The 21040-nt window shown below is 34.8% G+C and overlaps 2 protein-coding genes across 2 annotated transcripts; both read left to right on the plus strand.

Moving 5' to 3' along the window:
- Positions 1–491: 491 nt before the first annotated feature.
- LOC134269916 (zinc finger MYM-type protein 1-like) lies at positions 492–2162 on the plus strand. Its single transcript, XM_062752096.1, has one exon. It carries the CDS (start codon positions 492–494, stop codon positions 2160–2162), a length of 1671 nt encoding a protein of 556 aa, XP_062608080.1.
- Positions 2163–2504: 342 nt separating this feature from the next.
- LOC134269917 (sterile alpha motif domain-containing protein 9-like) lies at positions 2505–16691 on the plus strand. Its single transcript, XM_062752097.1, has 5 exons — positions 2505–2622; positions 6880–7011; positions 13554–13643; positions 14100–16258; positions 16635–16691. Exons 1-5 carry the CDS (start codon positions 2505–2507, stop codon positions 16689–16691), a joined length of 2556 nt encoding a protein of 851 aa, XP_062608081.1.
- The last annotated feature ends 4349 nt before the right edge of the window (positions 16692–21040 follow it).

The following is a 21040-nucleotide window of genomic DNA, read 5'->3' on the forward strand; positions in this document are numbered from 1 at the left end:
CATTCAGTCGCCTTTTACGACACACAGTCTTCATTCAGTCGCCCCTTACGACACACAGTCCCCATTCAGTCGCCTTTTACGACAGGCAAGGGGAACAAAGGGTAGTCAGTGTATGATCCGTCCGTTTGTCTCTTTTAAAATTATATTTTCTGGGCTAGGTTTTTTCCACATAGGAAATTTTGCTATCATCATCAAAATAAATATGCCTCAGGTTGTGAACAAGCAGAATCTTCATTATTGTTGCTCAACCTAATCAACGTTTTGTTACATCGCAATGAATTGCCAGAAATATATATCTTGAATACGAAGTAAAAAAGTAACAGGGACGTACGATATCCTTGGGGGATTCCTCTTTATCATTCATATTTTGCAGTCGTGTAATTGTCGCTGAAAAAATCTTAAAAATCAATTGTCACAAAAACAACCATTATCACGGATAACGGAATTGCTTCTTTCCATTTAACAGTTAAGTGTATATCTTAGCAGTAAACATGTCGTTCAAACAGTCATCACTGACGACGTTTTTCAGTAGAAATGACCGCAACAAAGACAAAGAATCTCAAAGTCCTCCTGTTGATTCTTCGGCTATGGCAACTAACGTTCAGTCTGAGCAATCGGCATCTGTTTCGCAGATATCGTCGAGCTACAAACTTGACAAAGTTGATCCTATCAAACTCATCCACAAAACTCTGTTGGACGATGAACGCCAGCAAATTTTGGAACATAAATGGGTACCAGATAAGAAGTTTGAATATCCTCAAAATACTACAGGTAGATGCTATAGTAGTAAATGGGAAGATACACGACCGTGGCTACGATGTTCGCTTTCAGATGACAGCGCCTTTTGTGCGTATTGCATTGCATTTCCGGCTACAGTATCTGAGAAAAATCCAGAATTTATAACGGTTGGTTTTCGAGATTGGAAAAATGCTAAAGGAGAAACACGAGGTGCATTAGAAAGGCATGCCAAATCCGACAGGCACAAGACTGCTCAAGAGAAGAGCGAAATGTTTTTGATGACAGTTAAGGGAGAAAGTATTCCCGTGACCGAAAGTATAAGCAAGGCTTATCAGGAAAATGTTCAGAGGAACAGAGCTTGTTTAATGTCAGTTATAGATGTTGTTATACAGCTCGGACAGAGAAACATTCCTTTTCGCGGTAACTGGTCAAAAGAGCTAGGAAAAGAAGATGGTAACTTCCAATATTTTATTGATTGGAAAGCACAGTTTGATGATGTACTTAATGTACACCTATCTACTGCCAAACATAAATACCTTTCTCCGAAAGTTCAAAACGAATTCATTCGTATCTGTGAATTAGAAATACGAGAAGCTATCAGAAATCGGTGTGCAGAGTCGCAATTTTTTAGCATAATGGTCGACGAGACCACAGACGTGGCTGAAAAAGCACAACTGGCTATTTGTGTGAGATATGTAAATCTAGAAAAGAATAGCTACCAGGTTAACGAGGACTTTTTGGGATTCGTTGAAGTGGCGCAAACAGACTCAGAAACAGTCTGCAATACAGTTTTGCACAATCTTGGCGCGGAATGGGGATTCGACCTGACAAAGTTGCGTGGACAAGGTTATGATGGATGCGCAACGATGTCTAGTGAGGTTTCAGGGGTGCAAAAAAGAATCAAAGATGACTATCCGGAAGCAAAATACTTTGTTCATTGCAACTCGCACCGCCTGAACTTAGTTATAGTAAACACTTGTAATAAGGTGGTAGAGGCAAGAAACAATCTTACAATACTTGGTAAAATTACATGGTTTATATGTGGCGTGAGCAAACGCAAAGCTATCTTGATGAACGAGGTGAAAGAAGGAAGCAAAGAGTTGGATTTCGACCTTCTGTACGAAAATGAAGATGTCCTCTTTGAATCTGCGATGAGACAGAACATGATGCCGAAACCATCCGACACCCGATGGACTTCAAGGGTAGATACACTATCTTGGGTCCTAACGCATTATAAATCTCTCATCAGCGTTCTGGAAATCGTGCAGTCGAGATCTAAAGGCCAGGCTGCAGCTGATGCTTCATCATACCACGCCGTCTTACTGAAGTTCGATTTCATAGTTGTTGCAGTGATTCTGCAATACACTCTTGGATATATATACACCCCCTTTCAATTCTGCCACAGTCGGAGTCTTGCGACCTAGTGAAAGCCTTCCAAAAAGCTGGGGACTTACTTTCAATATTCGAGCGTATTCGAGCAGATTCGAACATCAAATTCCACGACCTTTATGAAAGAGCCGTATCGATTGCCCATGAAATTGAAGTTGAACCAACAAAACCCCGAAGCACACAAAGGCAACGACATAGGGCGAATGCCCAAATAGAAGGCATTGAAGAACACTACCGTGTCAATCATTTTCTACCTCATTGATCATATAATCGCATACTTAAATGAACGGTTTCCAGAGACACTGAAAGCAATGTTCTATGGGAACTATCTTGTATCGTCGTTGATCATACATCTGAATGAACAAATCATTACTGACATGAAAACCGAGTACCTGAATGACCTGCCTTCCCCAAATGACTTTGAACAAGAGGTGGAAAGATGGATTTTAAGGTGTAACAGGTCTAACTTGCCGGAGTCTGTAACAACTCTTACAGGTGCGTAACAGCATGCAGATACAGATTTGTATCCAAACATTCACGTCATCCTCAAGCTGCTCTTAACTCTACCAGTAGGTTCATGTTCTTGCGAGAGATCGTTCTCGGCACTCCGGCGGTTAAAGACATGGTGTAGAGCCACAATGACAGAAGATCGACTCTGTGGTTTGGCTATGCTCCATGTCCACCGGAACGATCAGGTCGGCCAGGTAAACGCAGAGTCCGTGTTAAGACGGTGGGACATGGGAGGAAGCAGAAAGATCCATCTTGCGTTCTCTGGTGATCAAAGCTAGACGATCACCGTTAAGCCTTCAGACAATATTGAAAATGGGAATTACGATTGAAATTTATTTGATCATATCTATCCAAAATAGTACATAAATAGGTAATATAATAAAGTGGTAAGCATTCTCGAAATCAAGGAAATGGTCCAAAATTGAGCCTTTTGAATTGAGGCCCCCAAACCCCCGCCTCCTCTATCTTTTACCCCTTGTTACGGCCCTGGAAAAGACAAAAATAGGGTAAATTGGTTCATTAAAAAATCTTCTTCTCAAGAACCACTGGCCCAGGAAAGATGAAACTTGTGGAAGCATCCTTGGGTAGTGTAGATATTAAATTGTTAAAATCATGACCCCCAGGGGTAGGACGGGGCCACAATAGGGAATCCAAGTTTTACATAGAAATATATTGAACAAATTTTTAAAAATCTTCTTCTAAAGAACCACTGGGCCAGGGAAGCTGAAACTTATGTGGAATCATCCTTGGATAGTGTACATATTAAATTGTTAAAATCATGACCCCTGGGGGTAGGGCGGGGCCACAATAGGGAATTCAAGTTTAACATAGAAATATAAAGAACACATCTTTAAAAAATCTTCTTCTCAAGAACCACTGAGCCAGGAATGCTGAAACTTATGTGGAAGCATCTCTGGGTAGTGTAGATATTAAATTTTAAAAATCATGTCCCCTGGGGGTAGGGTGGGGCCACAATAGGGAATCCAAGTTTTACATAGAAATATAAAGAACACATCTTTAAAAATCTTCTTCTCAAGAACCACTGGGCCAGGAAAGCTGAAACTTATGTGGAAGCATCCTTGGGTAATGTAGATATTAAATTGTGAAAAATCATGACCCCCGGGGGTAGGGCGGGCCACAATAGGGAATCCAAGTTTTACATAGAAATATATAGAACGCATCTTTGAAAATCTTCTTCTCAAGAACCACTGGGCCAGGAAAGCTGAAACTTAAGTGGAAGCATCCTTGGGTAGTGTAGATATTAAATTGTTAAAATCATGACCCCAGGGGTAGGGCGGGGCCACAATAGGGAATCCAAGTTTTACATAGATATACACTGTATTTAGGAGAAATCTTTTTAGAATCTTCTTCTCAAGAACCACTGAGTCAGGAAAGCTGAAACTTGTGTCGAAGCTTCCTTGGGTAGTGTAGATTCTAAAGTATTAAAATCATAAAAAGGAAGAGGGTAGTGGAGTATAATAGGTATAGCAAGAGGGGAACTCTGGTAAAGAACTGCATCACCCAAGTTACTCAGGTGAGCGATGTGGCCCATGGGCCTCTTGTTTTTCTAAATATTTGGAAGAAATTAAGCTGATTCTAGGAATGGGGTCTATAATTTTGCATTTTATTTCACTTGAATAATTTTTTATGGAATCGCAACCTTTTTAGCTCACCTGAGCTGAAAGCTCAAGTGAGCTTTTCTGATCACATTTGGTCCGGCGTCCGTCTGTCTGTCCAGCTGTCCGTCTGTCTGTAAACTTTTCACATTTTTGACTTCTCATCAAGAACCGCTGGGCCAGTTTCAACCAAACTTGCCACAAAGTATCCTTGGGTGAAGGGAATTCAAGTTTGTTCAAATGAAGGGCCACGACCTCATTCAAGGGGAGATAATTGGGAATTAATAAAAATTTGGTGGCAATATTTTAAAAATCTTCTTCTCAAGAACCACTTTGCCAGGAGAGATGAAACTTATGGGGAAACATTCTCAGGTAGTGTAGATTCAAGTTTGTTCAAATCATTATATCCCCCCGGGGGTAGGGCAGGGCCAAAATGGCAGACCAAAGTTTTACATTGAAATAAATAGGAAAATTCTTTAAAAATCTTCTTCTCAAGAATGACAAAGCCATAATTCATCATATATATATAGAAGCATGCTCCGGAGGTGTAGTTTCAAGTTTGTTCAAATCATGACCCCCGGGGGTAGGGCGGGGCCAAAATGGCCAACCAAAGTTTTACTTAGAAATATATAGAAAAATTCTTTAAACATCTTCTTCTCAAGAATGACAAAGCCATAATTCATCATATTTATATGGAAGCATGGTCAGGTAGTGTTGATTCAAGTTTTTTTAAATCATGACCCTCAGGGGTAGGGTGGGGCCAAAATGGCCAACCAAAGTTTTTAAACATATATATAGGAAAATTCTTTAAAAATCATTTTCTAAAATATATCAAATCCATGACTGGTCATGGGACTACTTTTGGATTTAAACTTTACAATAAAAAGCCATTTTCTCCTTTTTCTACCCTAAGTGCTCAGGTGAGCGATGTGGCCCATGGGCCTCTTGTTTATTAAATAGGATTTTCTGCAATGTTTTATGTTTTCTAAGTGAATGGAGATATTGAGCTACTTTATGCTAAAACATCAATCTGAGGATATTTACAAAGGCACTTCTTTTGAAAATCTAATTATTTTGGTTAAGACTCCTAGATTTAAAATTTATGCTTTGAAAATTCTTTCAACATACTAGTATATAGAAAAACACATTTATTATTTAAAAATTATTTAAAAAATTTTTTATACAAAACATATGTTGGCTGTGGTTTATATTGACTCTATAAGAAGGGGGAAATCCTACTCTGAGAAAGAATGAGGGGGGAATTTGGTTCTGGTATGAGATGTACCTGGGGATTGAGGGTGTAATCTTATTCTGGAGTTTGTGTTGTGGGGGGGGGGGGGGGGGAAGCTGGCTATAGGGGAACAATGGTATGCCAATAAAAATTTTCATCCTATAAACAGCAAAGCCATTATGTATCATATGAATTTAAAAGCATCTGTAGATCTCATAATTGGCAACTTTGGTGAAGAATTTAAACAAGGCCACACCAATAAAATTTCTTGTTCGTTGGACCTGCTCGCTCGTATTTTAGAGAAACGTAAAAAATAATATTATTTTCAATTTCCCGCTTCCGGAAATTTTCGTTCCATTTCCCGCCAGTTGAACCACAGTGCATGCAAGATGTAGGTAGAATCGTTTCCACCTCAGACAATTCTTGAACAGATTCTGTGTTTACATGTACTAACTCCAAGCTGTCGTGAATTAGCCAGAATATATTTAAACAATTTTGATACTTTATTTTAAAATATATACATGTCAACTCTTGAGAGTAGAAAGAATTAGTTTTGATTTTAATGATATTTTCTCATTTTATTACTGATAATCAACCTTGTTATTTTGCGTTCTATGCCAATTAAATTTATGATATATTTGTCAATTACTATATGAAATAATAAATTATCACTGCTGGCATTAATTGTAAATGATAAATAGTAATGAGACGTACTTGTCGACAGTTCTACAATGTCTTATTTTTTTAAAGTATAATTTGGGGCGATGTTCAGCTAATTCTGATATTGTGCATAAATACTGAAAAATAATGATAACAGTAGTGCTGTTATAATTGGTCAGTTTTATATGATTGTTCATTATAGTTTTGATCACATCACATTTTATTAATACTGTTTTCAAATATATGTAAAAGATGGAGGTCACACTTTTAAACAGTGATCAATGTACATGTATTAAACCAAGCAAATCTTGTACAGGACAAAAATATGGATTCCAGAAAACACAAAGGGTTTGGGGTGCATAGGAGAGTTAACATTCTATATTATTGGGAGATTTATTTACAGAATTTTGTACCTTTATGAAATGAGAAACCTGTATCAAATGCCCATATGATACTCTAAAAATTGGAATATTGAATGTTTTACATGATCAGGGCAATTGGAAAAGATTTGGTAATGATTTACTCTAGAAATGTAAAGGAAAATAAAAATTAAAAATCGCCCGCTCCGTTATTTTACTTCACCGCTTGGAAATTTTGTTGATAAAAATTTTAATATTATAATTATCAAATCGCTCGCTCGCCCCAACTTTTTGGGGTCAGCTGTCCGAAGAACAAGAAATTTTATTGGTGTGGCCCAAGTGTGTAATTTCTAATTCTTTGATATCTTTCTCTCAGAAACACCTCCTCAGCCAGGCCAACCAGTCATTTCACAGGAATCATGTGATGCCCCATTACTACCAATAGAGAATGATCGGAACTCTGACAACATCAACTTTCCAGTGGACTATTCCAACTACAGGCAGTCAGGTGAGCCTGTTCTCCTTGTAGACTTTATCATATGAATGTAAGGAATGCATAACAAACTGAAACAGTCCTTACAATGTTTCCTCAGTCCTCATCACAACCAAACCAAAAGGGTAGAGTCTGTTTTATGAACAATGTAGGGGACAGTGAATTTAATAGCTACCCAAGTTATACTGGTATAACCGATGTTGGGGAAATTTACTTTTTATAAAGAATGAACCTGTGTATAAAAAAGAGTTCATTGTAAACTGCTCCAAACCAGGTAATACCAGTATAACTTGAGTTGCCATTTAATTCATTCCTTATAATTTAATTTTCAGTCATTTAGTATGGAACACAAGACAATTTTGCCTGAAAATTGCCTTCATATTTCATAGTTTAATTGTAAGGTCAAGTAAATTGATGCGTTTTTGACTAAGTCATTGTGATTTAGGCAACCCATTTTATACAATATAAGTAAATTTTTTATCCCATCAAATAAAGCGTTACAACCAAAATTAAATTATTATAGTGTGTCCTCCGTCCTCAGTACAAACCAAACCAAAAGATCAGGGTAGGTTGAAAAAAGACAATAAATAGAGAAAAGTACAGTCAAACCATGTTATCTCAAACTTGATGGGACCAAGAAAAAAGTTGAGATGTCCAAGGATTCAAGATTTCATAAATATAATTAACCAGGAATTATGAATAAACTGTTGTAACTTCCAAATCACTTGGACATATTCATGGTTTTCATGATATCAGCAGTGTTCAACATACCAAAGTTAAAGTATAATTGTTTAAGGGAGTCAGTTAAATGGTAATGGAAATGGATCCAAACTTCATATGTTAAAGAATATGGCAAAATAAAATCAAAATCTATGAACAATTGATCGTCCTTTGAAAGTGCCTATTTAACCTGTTTTGAAAATCAAACCAAGTGAAAAATGAAGCGATTCATAACAGATTTACTCCTAGTAGAGAAAATCGTGGATAGTAATTTGGATATGTCACATTTGTTGTAGAGTTCTGATGAATCAGACTTTTAAAAGTATACTTGAGTATCAGAACTTTCCAGTTTGAATCAGAACTGATTTTAGTGAGTAATTAATTATTGAGATTTCAAATTGGCCAGCTAGGGCTTATCAAGGAAGAGGGTAAAGAGAAAGAAAATAACTGAAACTGTAAAATATGTCCACTATTCAGAAAGAAGGATATGGAGATAACGAACATTATTCAATTTCAAAGTCCATAAAACAATACAAAATTAAAGCAGAGCAAACACGGACCCCCGAAACATCAGACATGGGATCAGGTGCCATGGAGGAATGAGCATCCCCTGCCAACCAGTCACACCCGCCGTGTGCTCCTTGTCATGATCAGGAAATAATGGAAAAAATCCGTCTCAATTCAGTGTATAAATAATGGACTAACAATTGGTATGAAAAACTTCAGTCAGCAATTGACTCAATGATAAACAGTATTTGCTGACAAGGTCATTGTATCGACCATAGAACTTACGAAATGATGACTTTAAACGAGACTGCTGATATTCTTGTTTCTTCAACTTGCTTGTCAATAATTTACTTCGTTTTAAAAATTGTTCATATGTAGAGAATGCTCTTGCGTATCGAATCAACTGAGATATATATACTCCGTATGCAGGTGATGAAGGTATATTGCTGCATAAGTAAGGGAAGTTGTTGATAGAAAAGTTAAAGTCATCACGTTTATCATATAGCTTGGTTGTTAGATTACCATTAGTGTAAACAAATCAGTACTTTGAAATCATTACCCTCATGATTACCGGGTATATTTAAGGTTATCCGATCCTCAGGTTCTGAAAATCAGGCATTGAGTAATTGAAAATGCTCACAAAGATGTTTCTAAATTTGCAAATTAAAATGTATTTACCCACGGTGTTTCTTTAAAATTCATCTTTAAATTTAATCATATTAAATAGGGAAAATTAGTAAATCTCAAATAATTTTTCAGGGAATGCGATTTGAACTACCTACTGCATATTTTTCAATTGATAACTGATCAAGAAATACATTTTAGGAATAAATATCATAGGTATCCAGGCTTTTAAAGAAAATTGCATGAATTTTATACTTTTTTAGTACTTTACTTTCTCCTACTTACTTCCATCATTTAATAATGCATTGTGTATGAAGTGTTTCCTTTCAAAGAAAACACCGTAAATCACTTATAATTTCAAATCATGCTTATAAACATTGGAAACTAACAGGTCGGAGAGAATACTCAAAATCAAGTATTATCCGTGAAATCGCGCATAATACCCGATATTAGGGTATCGTTGAATCCGCGAAATCGGGTATTCCGTGCAACTTTCTAAAAAAAAAAACGAAAGAATAAAGCAACGGCGCATTATGCAAGTAACTGTTACTTGTACATCAGTATCTTGTGGATTTATTTTTATTAAACCTAATTAATATGGTTGTCAAATAAGTTAAAAATCACACGACAAACACTGCTGGGGTAACAAAGAGGACACAACGGCGTTATTATTTTTCAATAAAATCTCTAAAAACAAAAAAACTTCACTTCGTTTGTCTTTATTTCCCATTAAAGTATTCCATATACTTAATTTTCTTATTTGTGCACTATTCACAATATGTGAAACTTTAAAGAAATTAAACGACTAATGCCGTGTTATGTATTTTTACTGAAAAATGTATGGCGTCCCTTTCATGGAAATATGAATCAATCCTTACAGTTAGAGAATACAGTATAACCGAGTCATAATTGTATATCTCTGCCATAATAGAGTACCAACTTTATTATAAAGAGGAAAATAAAATAGATTAAATAAATACCCACAGAAAAACAGGTTGAAAATAGCTTATTGAATGTGAGTATCTTTTTTATGTCAATTTAGCATGGAAATTTCTATTCAAAAATACCGTAAATTTTTTGGTTGCATTTTAATTGATACAAGATATGCTTACTATTTTACCTTCATTTTATGCGTTTGTGTGAAAATTGTGTGAACAGGATTTTCTTGACTGTTTTTTTTTTTTGGGGGGGGGGGGTATAAATAAAAGTCAAATGTGTACATCTTTTCATGAGCGTAAAATACATGAATTTCTCAATATCGATCAAGTTACAGTCATATTCAAATATGAATTACATAGTCAAGGTTTCACATTTCTTACTTTTTGGGAATATAATTCCTCATCGGACACTAAAATTTCATGAAAATTGTAGCCACTTCCTTTCTTTATTATACTACGTGTATTTGAAAGACAGGGTAGATTTTACCTTCTGTTGTCTATTTTACACATTATTTTTATATCGCTATGTTAAAACCTCATTGTAATATGCTATACAACGCTCTATCTGATTGGTTCTAGACAATATGTCACAGTTTTCTTTTAGTTATTTTATCTGTGATACTTATTACTCATGGCAATAACTTTTTCCTAATACTCATCTAGTACAATGAAAAAATGTGTTAAAAACATACACCTGAATTGTAGTTACTTGTAGTATCATATTGTGTTAGAAAATAACAGGTTGCTTTTTGTTAACCTATATAATTTTTATTTGATAAATAAATCTTCCGTACAATTAAAAATATATAACCGAGTTTAACCGACAGTGACATTCAAAGACATATGGCAAAAAACTTTGCATTAACATTTAATTCAATGATTGCGAAAGGAGAGGTCTCTTGGACACATGCAGAACACAGTCGAGGTTGTTTTGTCAGAGGTAGTCAAGAAGCTTTTAGCCCCCCCCCACCCTTTGAAGTTGCCAAGTAATGGTAAAATATTGGTGGTGACTTGGCGAAATGAAACGATCAACATTTATGTTCTCTCATAAGCTGTATTCCTGTTACTATCACTGTCTCTGCTAATTGTTGAAGACATATTCTGCAAATATGTATGAATGATAAAAAAAAAAGATTTTCAAAAAAAAAAAAAAGAGAAAGAGGGTTTTTTAGCCGAAATCATTACATTATTTATACATTCATAAATAAATTTGATTTTATGCACAAGATGAATGTGAAAGTAATTAATGACGCATAATTAGATACGATAGACATTCCCTTGTTTATACATGGCATTACATCTTGTGTGTGAAATGTGTTTCCGTATAATTTGATATATTTACAAATTGTTCATGTTTGTCGTGTTGATGTGGAATTATTATAAATTCCCAAATTCTGATACTTTACAACTCTGTTGTGTTGGGAATGAACATTAGGAAGATGCATATACTTTCAACATTATGAAAAATATAAAGCAAATCGAACGCCTTTTTGTGTGCAGATCATGAAATGTACTGAGCTCCACGGGTATTTGTTGTCCTGAGCGCATTAATCTTGACGCTCATATTCTTACTTGGCTAGTGATACTGATAGAAAACATTTGTATCTAGATGGAAGTTAACTCGGCAACATGCGCCATCCCATTGTTTAAGTTTTATTAGATGATTACATCTCCAATACCCGATTTCGCGGATTCAACGATTCCGTAATATCGGGTATTATACGCGATTTCACGGATAATACCCGATTCCGAGTATTCTCTCCAACCTGACTAAGGCTAAATTAAAAGACATTTGATTTTTTTAAAATATGCAAGTTTTACTTAGTTTTATGAGGTACAAATGTCAACTTTTTAAATACCATTTGTTAAAACTTTAAAGAACATTGAATCATATGTAGAGGCATAAAATGAAAATTGTTGCATGAAAAAATTTCAATTTCAAGCTTTATTTTAAGACTTTTTGAATTAAATTATAAATTAAAGAGTTATCCTTCCTTGCTGAGGATCGTATATCCTTAATGTTGAAATATTTTATGAGTAAGTTCGAACATGCAAACTAATACTCCTTTGCAGTGAGTGGCAATATTTTCATTTCAGTATGATAGCCACCAAATACATCAATTGTAATGATTTATTTTCCTGAAAGAAGACAATATAAATAATATTATAAAATAGAATAGGGTAGGCATAAATGTACTTGAATTGTATATATTCTCAGGGAGAGGATGATTTAAGATTTTAGAACTTGTGCCCAATCCCATTGTTTATATTGAGTTCAATAAAATATATGTTCAAATCTTTGTTATATAACTCATTGGAATCATACTAAACCCATCCCCCTTTTTCCATTTCATGAGAGGTGTCTTCTTATATATATTTTAGCTCACCTGAGCCAAAGGTTCAAGTGAGCTTTTCTAGTCATCGTTGTTGGCATTGGTATTGTTGTCGTTAACTTTTCACATTTTCAACTTCTCAATAACCACTGGACAATTTCAACCAAACTTGCCACAGAGAATCCTTGGATAAAGGGGATTCTAGTGTATTCAAATGAAAGGCCACACCCTCTTTCAAGGGGAGATAACAATGAATTGGTGAAAATTATTGACATCTTTTAAAAATTTTCTTCTCAAGAACCACTGGGCCAGTGTGTTAAATGTAGTGTAGATTCAAGTTCGTACAAATCATGACTACTTGGTTGGATGGGCCAACAATGGGGAATAAAATTTTAACATTGGAATACATAGGAAAATCTTGAAATATCTTCTCGTCCAGAACCACTGGGACAGGAAAGATGAAACTCATGTGGAAGTATCTTCAGGTTGTGTAAATTCAAATTTGTTCAAATTATGACCCCCGGGGTAGGGTGGGATCACAATTGGGAATCAAAATTCAATGTAGTAATACATAGGAAAAATCTTCAAAAGTCTTCTTCTCAAGAGCAGCAAAGCCATGATCTGTCATAGTTATGTAGAAGAATCCTCTGGTAGTGTAGATTCAAGTTTGTTTTTATCATAATCCCTAGGGGAAGGGTAGGGCCACAATGTAGTATCAAAGTTTGACATAAGAATACATACTAGGAGAAATCTATAAAAGTTTTTTTTTCAAGAACAGCAAAGCCATGACTGGTTATAGTTGAATGAAAGCATTCTCTGCTAGTGTAGATTCAAGTTTGTTCAAACCATAATCCCCATGGTTAGAGTGTGGCCACAATAGGGGATCAAATTTTAACATAGGACTACATAGTAAAAATCTTTAAAAAATCTTCTCAAGAACCACTGGGCCTGAAAAGCTATAACTTATTTGGAAGCATCCTTGGGTAGTGTAAATTCTAATTGTAAAAACATGACCCATGGGGGTAGGATAGGGGCACAATTGGGGATCCAAGTTTTACATTGAAAATCTTTTTTCATAAGAACCACTGGGCCAGAAAATCTGAAACTCACATTGAAGCATCCTGGGGAAGTGTAAATTCTAAATTATTCAAATCATGACCCCAGGGTAGAGCGGGACACAATAGGCATTACAAAGGGGAAAATCTGGTCAAGAACAAAGTTGCTCCGGTGAGCGATGTTGCCCTAGCCCTCTTGTCTCGTCAACTATGATTGCAGATGTTTGAAATTTTAGCAATTGAAAGTCTATCATTTGATAAATCATGTGGTAGGATTCAAATTTGTATGAATGTGAGATCAATATGAGAAGATACATTCACATCAGAGTGGAGGTATTACTAATGAGTATTTGTTTACTGACTTCTTCTTGTTTTTGCAGAGATAACTCCTGGTAGTTCAGAGACAGATGTTAAGCAATGGTTGAAGGATGAAGTAGGATTAAATGACGATCTTTTGAAGAAGTATGATAGTACTTTTTCTATTTTGAACGGGCAAACATTATTTTCTTATGAACGAAGCTGCAAAGACTCCTTCGTTGAAGACACAAAATTACCTATCGGACTGGCAAGAAAAATATTAAGTTTTAGGGACAAAGTTTTCGAAAAAATATTGAATCCCCTTCTACGTTGGACAGCATTGGAGGTATCAGAAAGGATAAAAAGTTTTTTCCCGAAAAATAATGAGAGTGTAGGGCAACTTTGTCAATGTGTAGTTGATAGACATATTGATGGATATGTTTTTTACAGTTATGAAAATAAGGAACAACTACAAAATGACTTTCAAGATTTGAAGTTAAACGGATTGTATTTCAAAAGAATTATTTTAAAACGCAACAAATTTTACAAAAGATATTGTAATTCAAAAAATATTAACAACTTAAAACCTTGTGAGGAAAATACGGCAACTACCACATCAATATCATCAGGAGTGATTGAGAAAGAACATGGTAGTGACCCTGTTTTTTACCAGTCTAGTAACTTTGATCGTTCTGGCAGACCTACTGAGATTAACGATAAGGATCCCAACATTTTGTTTCGTTTAAATGCAATGAAGAAAGACAACTTAGAAGAAAAAATAAATAATCTAAAAACAAAAGTAATTCCAAATCATAAACAAGAGTTTGAAACTGGCAATAGACCTTGTTCAATAGATCTGTTAAAAAATGTGACAGAAAGATTTCCAGTTCAGGGGGCTTCCGAAAGTTCAAAATTACCGGAAAATAATATATCTGATGCAAAAGACAAAAATCTGGGAGACAACAAACTTAACAGATCTTACCCAACATCCTATAAAAAACAAAAATCACAACAAAATATAGCGTCATCTAAAAGAGAAAAAAAGGGAATCGGGATACAGCAAGTGGAGACCCAGACTCCAAGACAATTTAAAGGAAATTCTGATTTTGTCGTTTACCAGAAAGGAAAAATATTAAACCAACCAGAGAATGACGGAACGCTATCAAAAAGGTGTTTAGAATTCAAGTCTTTTTTCAATTTTGAAAATTCCTCAAAGGAATCGAGACTGATCAAATTCCAGTTGGAGGCATTAAAATTTGCTTGTGGTTGTCTCAATGCACGAAGAAATGGAACTATCATTTTTGGGGTTGCAGATTCTGTCAATAGCACATATAAGCATGGCGAAATCGTGGGTTTCGAAATAAGTGAGCATGAATTTGATAGCAAATCGAAATATACAGATGCTTTACGTGATGGGATTTCAAGATGTGTTTCCAGTGAAGTAGTGTCCATTGCTGGGAAATGTATATCCAATCCAAAATTTGTCAGAGTGGCTGTTCCTGATGAAAAAAATTACCGCTATGTAATCGAGGTAGATGTTGAACCAGCAGAATTATTGTGTGAAAAACACTATTTTAAAGTGAATTTAAAAAACATAAAAAACTGCTCAATTAAATCAGTAGAAGACAAGTATTTGATTTATGTTCGGAAAGGATCCTCAACACAATCCTATAAAAATGAAAATGAACAACTATTCATCTTAAAAGAATTGCAGGAAAATTTAATTGAAAGAAGTGTGTTTGAGAAAGAAGAGAAAGGTGAACAGGAAAATGAATTCTTGGCCACAAAATTGGAACGACTTCTCACGAGAGGTACATTCAGATTTAACAGGCAAAATAAGCAAATTCTTGTGCTTAGTAAACCTACGGATGAGCAAAAATTGAGTGAAGAGTGGAAACAAGCAATGTCTTTTATAAATTTTATGCAGGTGACAAGTGTATTTGATTTTGACGATTATTCAAATATAAATGGTTTGTGTGTTTTGTATCAAAATAAAGAGACCTGTGAGTTTGTAGAGAAATGTACTTTTAATGATTACGCTGGAAACTTTCAGGAACTTGCAATCAATCTAGACTTGCGTTGTTGTGAAAATGCGATGTGGATATTTGCAAATGGACGAAGTGATTGCAATGAAGATAAACCTCATTTGAACAGGACTGATTGGCACATGCACTCAGCTGGTATTTGTAATGCTGTCTCATTTCTTAGCCAACCATTTGTAATTCCTACAGGAGGATCTATTATATTAGTTCTTCTTTTTTCAAATGATTTTAACGGATTAATAGATACATTTAACGAAATGACAAGAAAGTTTGGTTGGGAGCCACTTGTAATCATTGCAGAAAACAAAAGAGTGTTTGAAGAATTTGCTGAAACTATACAGCGAGAATGTAAAGGCTCTATAGAGCAATTAGAGAAGGTGTCAGTTGTAGGGATGCTATGGGAACATGTGAACTGTACTATCAGATCAATAATGAGTTATGATGCAAAAATAAACTTTTCTTTGTCATCTTCATCAGGTGCTCTTGTTGAAGTTGATGAGAAGTTTATAAATGACTTATGCGACTTAAGTATTTTGAGCGCCACTGAGTGTAAAAACAGAACATTGAAGAACAGTGAAGACCGGCAACAATTTGGTGAAGATGAAGAATTACGATTTTACGAAGGCAATGTTGTTGGATGGTGGAATTTTTTTTCCCAGAACCATGTCTGTGAAAGATATCTATTCCATGCTCTACAAGAGAGAGTTCAGAATCTTCTCTATAATGCTAATAGAGATAAACAAAAGGTAGCAACACTAACTATTGCACACGAACCTGGAGCTGGAGCTACAACCGTTGCACACCAACTTTTATGGTATTTTCGACGGAAATACAGATGTTGCATAATTCCACAAATTTCAGATATCAGTAGCACAATATCTCAAATTTTTTCACTATGGCAGTACAAGGAATGGAACACAAGTGAATCCCATGGAAGACCTGTCATCCTCTTGTTGGATGATATTGAACAAACGGAACAATATTTAACCGAATTCACATTGCAACTTTCTAATGAATTTAGCCAAAAATCTTTGAACAAAAGAATGAACTGTCTATTAATTAGGTGTCAAAGAAAGGAAAAAAATGACTATGAATATAGAAATGAGAATTTTTTCTTTTTAGAACAGAAACTCGGGAAGCAAGAGAAGGAATGGTTCACAGCCAAGTTTTGTAAATTAGGGCCAACTGTAAGAGAATTAGTAAAAGAGTATAATCCACAACATTTGATATCTTTCCTGAGTATGCGTTCAAAATTCAATTTAGAATATATCAGAACAACCATCAAGCATTTAATCTCTACCGTTGACATTACATCAAACGAATTCAAGTTAATGAAGTACGTGTCTTTTCTTGCAACATATGCACCATTTACAAACTATGGAGGAAAAGGATTTGTTTCATTAGAATGTTGGAATGAGATATTTGAAAGTTTCGGCTTCAAAATTAAATTAGGAGGACTTCATCCATCATGTTCTCTACCTATTTTATTAATAATTGGGGAAAAGGAGGGTGCAAGTGAACAGGTTCGAATAGCACACCCAAAGCTTAGAAAAGTAATTCTTCAAGAAATAATGAATCATGAAAAAACACTGTTGTATGACATTGCAAAAGAATTTATCGAGTTTTCTCTTTCTCAAAGTACTTCAAATGGAAGAAAACCACTTCAAAATTTTACCTTTGACATCTTGGTGGAAAGGAAAAGAAATGAAAATAATAACAAAAAGATGACAGAATTTAGTCCTTTCATTGAGGATATAATCTGTGGATCAAAAGATAATTATTGGAAAGCTGAAAACTTGCTACAAATGGTAGCTAATAAACTCAGTAATCATGTGTTATTTCAACTCTTCGGAAGACTTTTTTTTAAATGGCAGAAATATGACAAGGCTATACAATGTGCCAAAAGAGCGGTTGACTTATTGAAATCGTCAACTTGTATTCCTCGCATGTACGACGATGCGTTGCATAAAAAATTAAGAGAGCTCGAAAAGGAGAAATTTTCTCAATCGGAAGATGCACAGGAACGCTTAAAACTGTTTTTTGATTATCTGGACATCGTTTTTCATGCTTCGAGTTCAAATTGCACACCGAAACCTTGGAACATTCATCCTATGTGAAAGATAGCAATAATGAGTTTTCCTTTGCAGAGTACTTCATATGGAAAAAAATACCTAGACAAAATTGCCCTCTACATCCTTATTCAACAGAAAAGGTTAAAAAAAAATGATGAAAATATGACATATTTCAGCCCTTGCGATATCTCAGTTTTTATGGAAGTTCTTATGTAACAATATCAACTTTCTTATTTTAATGGATTTAATTACAACCAAATACAAGAAATTAAAAAAAATTCTTGTATGTGCAAAAAGTATTTATTTCATTTAAGGGAAACGTATTATCGTGCAAAACGAGAAAGAATAGATTTAATGATTTATGCAAGCTTGAAGCCTTTCCTTTTTGGCCATATTTTGGAGGCTACCTATTTTGCCAAATTATATATGTTATGTAATAGTCACATACTGGGAGACCAATTGTTATTGCATAATTGTTTAATAATTTTTCTCAGGAATTGTGTTTTAAGGTTACGTTGTCTCCCAGTCTTCTTTATTCAGTTTTATGTACATGTATTATATTATATGTTGCCATTTCATAATAAATGACATATTTTTGGAAAAAACATGTCTTATGTTATTTGGCAAAAAACAAGCTCAATGTTGTCAGACGAGTGTTTAATTCAAGGAATGAAAGCTGAACTTAAATGATATTTTATGCTAGTAAAATTATTTTAAGTTTCATGTATTATATGTTAAATTGTAATTCCCACTTTGTGCCTCGTTATCTGTAAACCCGTGGGGACCCCCGGTAATTTTATCCTTTTGAGATAAGAGAACTAGCATCATTATATCTACTGCTATTGTAAAGACAAGACGGCCAAAGATTTGCCGAAATATTTTTTGGATTACCCACCCCCAAACAGACTTTAACTGTACATTAGGCCAACTTAAACTCATATGTCTATGATTTCATTGTTGTTTAATTCCTTTTTAGCTCACCTGGGCCGAAGGCTCAGGTGAGCTTTTCTGATCAAAAGTTGTCTGTTGTCTGTCGTTGTAGTCGTTGTTGTCGGCGTCGTCGTAACTTTTCATCTTCTTCTCAAGAACCGCTGGGCCAATTTCAACCAAACTTGCTGCAAAGTAACTTGGGTAAAGGGGATTAAAGTTTGTTCAAATGAAGGGCAAGAGGAGATAATAATGAATTAGAGAAAAATTAATGGCATCTTTTAAAAATCTTCTTCTTCAGAACCATTGGGCCAGGAAAGATAAAACTCATGTGAAAGCATCCTCAGGTAGTGTAGATTCAAGTTTGTTCAAATCATGACCCCCGGGGGTAGGCCGATCACAGGTTAACATAGGAATATAAAGGAAAAATCTTTAAAAATCTTCTTCTCCAGAACCACTGGGCCTGGAAAGATGAAACTCATTTGAAAGCATCCTCAGGTAGTGTAGATCCAAGTTTGTTCAAATCATGACCCCCAGGGATAGGGCTGGGTCACAACTGACAATCAAAGATTTACATAGGAAAATATAGAAAAAAATCTTTGAAAATCTTTTTCTCAAGAACCATGCACTCAGCTGGGCCAGGAAAGATGACACTTATGTGAAAACATCCTCAGGTAGTGTACGAGTAGATTCAAGTTTGTTCAAATCATGATCCCCAGGGGTAGGGCTGGGCCACAATGGATGATTAAAGTTTTCCATAGGAAGGAATATATCGGAATTTTTTAAAAACTCTTCTTTTTAAGAACCACAAAGCCATGATTGGTCACATCTTTATGTAAGCATCCTCACGTAGTGTTGATTTAAGTAAAGTCATGAACGGGAAGTAGGGGTTGGGTACGGTGGTACACAATTGGGGAAAAGTTTTGCCTAGAAATATCAAGGAATTTTTTTATGTGTAATCATATTAATATGGAGGCTTTCTCAGTTAGTACAAAGTCATATACTGGTTTAAATGAGGGCTGGTAGTTTAAAATTCCAGACCCCCCCCCCCCCTATGTAAACTCAATACTGAAGTGATTTCTGCTTTATTTCCTAGCCAATGTGCTCAGGTGAGCGACGTGGCACATGGGCCTCTTGTTATATGTATATTATATTGTGTGGTCATATCCTATTCAAGCTAAATAATGGAATTTTGAGCCAATTGATATCTATAAGGCTGTCTTTTGGAGGCCACCTATTTTGCCAAATTATAGATGTTATGCAATAGTCACATACTGCGAGACCAATTGTTATTGCATAATTGTTTTATTTTTTTCTCAGGAATTGTGTTTTCATGTTACATTGTCTCCCAGTCTTTTTTATTATGTTTTATGTATTTTAAATATATTGTATGCTATCATTTATAATAAATGACATATTTTGGAACAAACATGTCTTATTCTTATGTAATTTGGCCAAAAAAAACAAAAAACAAGCTCAATGTTGTCAGACGAGTGTTTAATTCAAGGAATGAAAGCTGAACTTGATATCTTGCAAAACGAGAAAGAGTAGATTTGATGATTTATGCTGAGTTGGAAAAAGCTACAAAACTGTAGCCCTCTGTTTGAGAAATTCGGAGAGTTAGAGAGCAGAGAGCTACAGATCTTAAATTTTCTGTATAATATCATAACATATCAGGCGCGGATCAAGAATTTTTTCAAAAGGGGGGGGGGGTGAAGAGGAAAAGAGTTATTTTATGTACATGTATACAATTAACAGCTTTTTAAAAAGCTTGCCTGACTAAATCAATCAATATCTGCATGAGGAGTGATCAGCCTTTTGATTAAAACTTTATATTTTGAAAACCTTGTTTGAATGAAATTCTTGATTTTATTTAACTTACAGAAGAATCTCATCTCTACACTGCATACTAAGGAGTTTTTATTCTGAGTTTTTTCTTTCTTTTATTTGGGGTGGGGGGTGGGGGTCTGTCCTTGGATGTAAATTAAAAGCAACATTACACCTATTATTATATAATATTTGTAATGAAATCATGCATTGTGAACATTTCAAAAGATGTGCCGGTATATAATTAAAAATACACACTTTGTCGGAGACCGAGTGTATTTATTCCACTAAATAAACTTATTATTCCACTAAATAAACTTATTCCACTTATAAAAAGGAGAGGGGTGTGTGTGCCACTATCATATATTGAGAATGAAATAAGAAAGTTCAATATTTAGGCCTTTGTGGTAAGAAAAATCAAGGATTTTTTTTACTGGTTTCTTATCTATTGTGTGGTTCATACTATCTATTCCCACTTTTTGAAAATTAATCAAGATATGAAAGGCTTATTCTTGTAAAACCCTTTCCTTTGTTATTTTCTCAAATCCATTAATTTATAAATAAATGAAATAATTCATATCTTTCATAAATTTATTCGTTATTATTTTCTTAAAATGTACAAAATACAGATAAACCTAAGAGGGAACGTATTAAGTCTAATTACTGTAAAACAAATTCACTATTTCAACATCCATTGTTATT

The sequence above is a fragment of the Saccostrea cucullata genome, unplaced genomic scaffold (assembly GCF_032062105.1).
Source record: "Saccostrea cucullata isolate Sc308-1 unplaced genomic scaffold, CSIRO_AGI_Scuc_v1 ctg5532, whole genome shotgun sequence".
Classification (NCBI taxonomy): Eukaryota; Metazoa; Mollusca; class Bivalvia; order Ostreida; family Ostreidae; genus Saccostrea; species Saccostrea cuccullata.

Coding starts and splice junctions, on each gene's coding strand:
- LOC134269916 (XM_062752096.1), top strand. CDS start 492: ATGTCGTTCAAACAGTCATCACTGACGACGTTTTTCAGTAGAAATGAC.
- LOC134269917 (XM_062752097.1), top strand. CDS start 2,505: ATGAAAACCGAGTACCTGAATGACCTGCCTTCCCCAAATGACTTTGAA. Junction 13,644..14,099: donor TCTTTTGAAGAAGTATGATA/GTACTTTTTCTA, acceptor CAATATCATCAG/GAGTGATTGAGAAAGAACAT. Junction 16,259..16,634: donor CTAATAGAGATAAACAAAAG/GTAGCAACACTA, acceptor TTTTCTTTTTAG/AACAGAAACTCGGGAAGCAA.